A 7,658-nucleotide genomic window follows, 5' to 3' on the forward strand; every position below is an offset into this window, starting at 1 on the left:
TTCTAAATGCACAAGGCTGAAGGCTTAACTACATACACCACTTTTTGAAAAAGTACAAAAGTGAAAATATTTTTTTTCTGGCTAGCGCAATTGTTTTGTGAAAAAGAGTATACAAATTGTTTTTTAGACCAAAAAATAAGCTTTCTGCATCATTAGTTTTAATTTTCCAGCCCGAAAAACTACACAAAAATGCATTTGAAAATTTTCACTTTTGTACTTCTTCACTTTTTGAGCCAATGTAGTTATACCTTGAGGCTGTGCATTTTGATGGTGGAAATAAATTTTTGTGGCGTGCCGAAGAATTTGTGTGGTAGATATTGTTTAGAGAAAATAGTTTTCACAAATAACACTCAACACTGAGAAGATTATATATTTTTTTTAATTAAATTGTTTTTATTTTTATTCTTCAAATGGAGCAGCGAAATTTTTTTTTGATGTTGCCATGGGAACTTGCCAGTATTTTTGCCATTTTAGTACCATATTTTTTTTTAACACTCGTGAACGCACCCATTGTGTAAATTCAGACATGTGTGATACGCTTTGTCTGCGTACTTCTTATCTAATCCATCTGCCACTTCTAGCTGACGTCTTGTTAAAGTTCGATTTTGTTATCAAAAAAATGATAAAAAGTGCCTAAAAATGTTGAATTGTTTTCGTTTTGTGCCACAAATTTTTGTTCAACGCGTTCGCGTTGTTTTGTAGTTGTAGTAGGTTGTAGCTTTTTTTTCTACTTGAAGAATTTATCATCCCCACTCTTCCAAATTTGATAAATTCAGTGCAAAAAGTTACAAAACCCAATCGGACGAGAGCAAAGTGGTCTTGCAGTAATTTGAGTTGAGTTTGTCGTTTAGTTGCTCCTCGGTCCTCGCTTTTGAGTATTGCACTCGGTGTGCCCAAATCTTAATTCGTTCGGTTCAACTAGACAAATCTATGTCGGCACATAGTAAAAAAGCAATTCCAATATAATTTTGTATAAACCGCTGTGACCCAACACAATTTTTTAAGCAATACCAATCAATGTCTACACTCTGCTAATGTACTTATAATTCTTATACGATTCCCTTTAATTGATGACAACTTGTTTCAAAGGCACAAACCAAAACCGCCAAACAAACTAAATTGACAAAGGTTCAATACATTTTTGCTACCTCTTTAAAGATTTCCACGTACATTTAATAACGATTAGCAAAGTCATGTCACTTTTTACAATCTGGGATTATTTAGTGCTTCTTCTAGTGCTTGCCTCCTCGGCTGCGATTGGTGTATACTATCGCCTGACCGGTGGCCGACAAAAAACCACAAAAGAATACCTCCTCGCCGATGGAAATATGCCGGCATGGCCAGTTGCCTTTAGTTTGATGGCAAGTTTCATGTCGGCAATTACTTTGTTAGGTGTTTCCATGGAAAGCTATCAGTATGGCATGATGTTTGCTTGGATAAATTTGTCATACGTTCTAAGTACACCAATTGCCGCCTATTTGTATTTGCCGGTGTTTTATAATATGCAAAACACTAGCGTATACGAATATCTCGAGCGAAGATTCGGTTTTACTACGAGACTTATTGCTTCTATTGCGTTTTCCGTTCAAATGATTTTATATATGGGAATTGTCCTCTACGCTCCTGCTTTGGCTCTCGAGGCAGTAACTGGTATTAACAAAGATACTGCAATTCTAACACTCGGATTGGTGTGCACTTTTTATTCGACATTAGGTGGCATGAAAGCTGTTCTCGTTACAGACGTCTTTCAGTCGATTCTAATGTTTGCTGCAATCTATTGCGTTATTTTTTGTTCAGCATTCCAAGGAGATGGATTTAAGGCAATTTGGAATACGGCAGCTGCAAATGGACGTCTTAATTTTGATGTTTTCACTCCGGATCCAACAATTCGTCATAGCTTTTGGTCGTTGACTTTGGGAGGCTCTGTTACTTATCTCAGTTTGTATGCGATTAATCAAGGTCAAGTGCAACGTTTGATGTCGGTTAAAAGTTTGAAAGGAGCACAACGAGCTCTTTGGCTGAATATACCGATTTTATGTTCAATAAGTTTTTCAACTTTGTTTAGTGGTCTAGCTATCTATTATTACTATAAAGGCTGTGATCCTGTGTTACAAGGAAGAACAAAAGTAAGAGATCAACTTATGCCATTGTTTGTGGTGGATACAATGAGTAAATATCCTGGACTATCGGGACTTTTTGTTTCGGGGATCTTTTCTGCAAGTCTTTCATCGGTGAGTTCGACTGTGAGTTCATTAGTAGCTGTTACTCTGGAGGACTATGTGAAGCCATTTTGTGAAAAAGTTTTGAAAAAACCAATTTCAGAAAGTAGTACGACACTACCCTCAAAAATTATGGTTTTCTTCTATGGAATTATTTGTATTTGTTTGGCATTCAGTGCTGGAGCGCTGGGTGGTGTATTACAAGCTTCGTTGACCATTTTTGGAGTTGTTGGAGGTCCTCTATTGGGATTATTTACAATTGGTATCTTTACGACGAAAGCCAATCAACGTGGAGCATTATTTGGACTTTTAGTTGGGTTTGTTATATCGTTTTGGATCGGATTCGGTCAGCCAAAGCCACCAATACCAGTTCTTCCATTAACAGCGACTGAGTGTTCTAACTTTAATGGGACTTCAATCATGACAGCATCTAATTTAGTCCCCGACACCACCGAATATTTCTATTTGTTCAGAATCTCATATCTTTTTGTTGCAGTTTTAGGCTTTTTAATAACTACTATCGTTGGTTATGTGAGCAGTATTGTGTTTGAAATGTTGAAGATAGCTGATAATGCAAATATTTACTTGAACGAAGCAAAAACACAAATCGATTATGATCTATTTGCACCACCGATTTCGAATTTATTAAAACGAAAAGCTTTAGCACAAATGATAGTTACAAGTGAAAATGAATACTGCTTGAAAAATACCGAATTCTGATTAGATTTAAGTTTAATATAGGGATTAATATTAAAATTGATATTTCATTGCTTAATAAATAAACGTACAAAATGTTAAAGATACTTAAAGTGATGGTAAGTTTTATAGTGCTGCGCATTAAAACTAAAAACAAAAACAAAATGAAAATGTTAATTTTTAAATAATATTGTATATAAAGTTATGTTTTATATATTTTTATATTCACATCCATGGCTTTATGTTTTAAATTATTTAATTAAAAACAAAAATCGAAATAATTATTTTTTATCAAGTTCAAAACTTAATTTTATTTTTATTTTTTATATTTTTCAAGACTATTTTAGTTATATATTTTAATAAAAAACCAAGGCAATATTGTTTGTTGCATATATTTAATTGATTTTTATGCATAGGAATGTTGTGGGTAATGATTTTTTAAAGATTTGCTTGATCGCAGTTTTTTGTTTTTATATATATTTGCAAAGGCAAAAGCCAATAAAATATCTGAAGGTAACTTTGCTATAGTATAAAAGATCAACTGAATACATTAGCTTCGTTCCTTTATTTAGGGGCATTTATCTACAACTCAGTACTTACAGTTGCTTTCAACTAGTATTTTTCTATTGAAAAAGTAGTTCAAAGCAGCTTTAGATAAATATTCCCAATGGAACGGAGCTATTATCAAAAACTGAAAACTGTAATTTAAATTATATGTGACGGGGTAGTTTGTTCATTGCTTTTAGATGGTTAGATAGTACCTTATTTTTTATCAAATGTGGGTCGTTTCCAGTAAAGCCTACAAAGACTAAAAATATATAAACTGACCCAAAAAACATAAATGACTAAATATTTAGTCAACGGGCGGGTGCAGAAACGTTAGGGACTAAATATTTAGTCAAATTTAGCGCTTCTGATTTGTTAGCTGTTAATAAAAATGTTTGTTAATTTTTCAAGTTTCTAGAAAAAAACCAAATCATATAGTTCAATTTGAGCTCAAACCCATTTAAAATTTGGTAGTTAAAGGTTTTGGGTCTTTGTTTATTTTCAAAAGTACCTATCAATTTAAGTTAATTTTTACTTGCGATGTAGGTAATATATAGTTATACATTCGTACAAAAAAAAAAGTTGAAGTTGAGATAACAATTTTCCACGATATTACGATGATAGAGAAATAACGCAACCTGTCATATACTTATTTCGGGTAAGTTTAATTTTCTCGAAAACGGCTCCAACGATTTTGTAAAAAAAATTCAGATGTTAGTTTTTAAAGAAGGTCAATCTTTTGATACCAATTTTTTTTTAAATCATTATTAATTGTACCTAATTATTTGCTAATTGTATTTCAACGAAATTATTTATACAAAAGCATTTGTATAATTTTAAAATCAATCAGAAATAAAATTTTGAAAAAAATAATTTTTGGATTTTTAAAAAAAATTAGAAAATTTGTTTTTGAAAAATCAAATTTTCAAAAACGGGACATTCGTGCATTTTATTTTTTTACTATGTACCTACATATTTCAATTCTTTCTTTTTTTTTAAATAAATTTTTACGAAAAGGATAATTGAATTTTCTCAAAATTTTGTTTTGTCTGAAAATTCAAAAATTTTTATTATTTTTTGTTTTTAAACTTATTGGAGACTATGATGATGCAATTGTTGATAAGATTAAGACAAAAAGTTGTATCTTTTTTGTTCTTAGTTTTGGCAAAAAACAATAATGTTGTCTATAATACATAATTCACATTGGCGTTTACGATAATTTGGCGGGAAGGGCTCTATACCTACACTATTTTTTTGAATGGCTCCACAGTGGGTACCCTCCCATACAAAGTGCGGTCAAAAATATAATGACCATTTTTTTTAAATGAAACGCCTGTATTATCATTTTATATGATTATATGAGCACTTTACCCTTACCCTCTAGTTCAGTCTTTTATAAAAATAATAGTGCCAAAAAGGAATTTTTTTTAGTTTTACGTTGTAATTTTTTTTCTCCGAGTTTCGTCATTTAAACTCGTATTGCTCGAAAAGGGAAAAAAACGGCTCTATTATTTCGAAAGGTAGGACGGTATTCTTCATTTGAGAACTTAAATTGAAGAGGACACTCGAAGGCAAACCAACTAAATCTCTAATTAAATGAAAATTGAGCTAAATAAAAATGATTAAAATTGCTTCGTTAACGAGCCCCATTACAATTAGCCTTAATGTTATTTAACAATATAATTTATGTTTTTAGAAAGTATTAAACTTCTCGTTTAATATCCATAACAATTTAATACTGTTTACAATTTTTTAACACCCGCTATCACTTTCGCATAAGTTCACACCTTATAACTGCAGCGATAAAAAAAACTGTACCTTTTTTTATATACCGACTTTGAATGGCTATTACAAATGAAAAAAAGGGTAACCGTCCAACTTTTTTTGGTTTTGGTTCGTTGGGAGATTGTAGAACGTTGTTTAATCATTGTATTTTAAAAAACTGACATTTACTTTTTTTATTTCTGACCTATGGCGGTACCCACTGTGGGCTCCAACAAAATTCAAAAATTTCTTTCATATACAAGAAATCAAATGGCATACATACATACTTCATTTGGAAAGTAGTTAAAACCATTTTTAATAAAATAAATGAAAAAATTAAATTAAAATTTTTGTTTATGAATGCTATATGAAATCTTTACAACTTTTACCATAAGAGCAAGGATGTGCGACACAGCCGTGCATTTTATTTTACTATGTTTTGTAAAGACGCAAATGATAAGAACAAGTCTATAGCAAAATAAAAAGAGGTTTTGCATTTTGTTTGACGGTTCATTGAGCTGATAAAAAATATTTGTATCAATATGAAATTGATCTGAGTACGTATAGTATAGGTATCAAGTAAAAAGTCCACTTGAATTATTTTGACTTTTACATTATTTCACTGTTTGATAAACAAAAATTAAATACAATTTTCTAGGTTTTTATGGACGAAGAAAAGTATTTCTTACTTTCAGCCATTGCAAAAATTCTATGTTCGTTAATTTTCAGCTGATTTTAGTTTTTTCATGTGAAAGAAGTGGGCCCCACAGTTCTTTCTGTCTATCAACCTTTGTGGGATTCACTCAAACATCTAGCAATATTTGAAGGTTTTTATTTAATTCATTTGTTTTCGTTACCCTTAGTTGCACGGTCAAGGTTTAGCTGAACCTTGGTTTCCATTAAACCTGAAATTATCATTATTTGAGTTAGTTTTATATCGTTACATCAACATGACCATTGACCAGTACTTAACTTTTATATAGTTTTTCAATAATTTTTCCATGTCTTTCCTATAAATAAATTATAATAATTTATCTTTCTCTTTCAGAGGGAAAAAACAAATGAAACAACAACAAATATATTGTGTTGACAAGCATGTGAAATTTAAAGTAGACCGTAAAACCCAAATATTAATTAAAGCTTTAAGAATTTTTCTCAGCCCATTTGACGTTAGTTTAGAACTAAACATACCAAAGCATTTATACAGGCATTCTATCAAATCAATTAAGTTAATTGATTTTGTGTGACGCGGCATAATTGAGAAAATGGATTTAAAAAAAGAAAAGGAAATATCATAAGGCAGAATATTAATTTATTTGTTGTCTTTTTTATTGGTATAGGGTAGGTTAATCAAAAAATATTTCAAATAAATTCGATAGATGATGGTTCAAATTTTTGCAATTAATTATGTAAATGTAATTCAAGAGTTATGCCTGTGAGGTATTGTGTTCTCTCTCTTAATAATCTCCTTATTCTTGCTAAAAACATGTTTGAGTGCAATGAACCTTAACCGAAACCTTAACCTTGACAATTGTTTTCGGAGTTTAAATATGCTTCAGAACATTTACAAAAAAGAAGAAGAAAGTTGTAATTCGTCATGGTACATTGAACTTTGTTTTGTCACTAAAAATTAATTTCTTAACTTTACCTATATTTTTTTATTTTTTTTTTTTTCTCGGAACTTAACAAAACCTTAAATTTCCAATAGATATTTAAGATAAAGTACTTTGAACTACAATAGCAAGTACATGCGACTCAGTCGTGCATTTTATTTTTATTTACAAAGAACCGTTCTTACAGATTTTAAGCGGAATTTCGAATGATGTATATAAATCTATTATTTAAACAAATAAAATGTAAGTTTTTATCCCATAAATCCTGAAAAAGTTATTTTTTCCTCAACTTTTTTTTTTATTTTAACCATTTTTTATTGTATTATGAAACAAAAAAAAAGTAAGTAAATAAGTAACATTTATTTACGCACAAATTGGTGTATTTTAATTCAATTGGACCGAAACTACGGAATCTACGCTATCATGATGTATATTGGAAGGTGTGTAATAGGGTGCTCGTTATTTTAAAAGAATTAGAATTTGTATGCTCCCAAGGGTTTATATGGTTGGAAATAAACTAAAAAAAAATATTCCCCAAGTTTCACGTCTCTAAATTAATTCCAACCCGTGCTTCCAAGCGGTTAAAGTTTCCCATATGGGAATAACATGGGATTTTTGGACCTTGTTCGATCAATTTTAAATTCCAGCCAAACCATTTGTTTAAAAAATTTAAAACTTTACAGACTTAAACTTTACAGGTGTAGCTATCATGTGGATATATTTAGTTTTTTCATTGTTATAATTTTGGAAATTCGTGCTTGGTAAAGAAAATCGTTTTTTTCAGATTTTTTAAAAAACACGCTTTTTACACGTTAAAGCT

At 30.6% G+C, this 7,658-nt stretch overlaps 1 protein-coding gene across 1 annotated transcript; it reads left to right on the forward strand.

Annotated features, from left to right (window-relative positions):
- Positions 1 to 571: 571 nt before the first annotated feature.
- Positions 572 to 3,815, forward strand: LOC129921154 (putative sodium-dependent multivitamin transporter). Its single transcript, XM_056002849.1, has one exon. The coding sequence runs from the start codon at positions 1,194 to 1,196 to the stop codon at positions 2,937 to 2,939; it is 1,746 nt and encodes a 581-aa protein (XP_055858824.1). The 5' UTR covers positions 572 to 1,193; the 3' UTR covers positions 2,940 to 3,815.
- Positions 3,816 to 7,658: the final 3,843 nt, after the last annotated feature.

The sequence above is a fragment of the Episyrphus balteatus genome, chromosome 1, assembly GCF_945859705.1.
Source record: "Episyrphus balteatus chromosome 1, idEpiBalt1.1, whole genome shotgun sequence".
In the NCBI taxonomy this organism is placed as follows: domain Eukaryota; kingdom Metazoa; phylum Arthropoda; class Insecta; order Diptera; family Syrphidae; genus Episyrphus; species Episyrphus balteatus.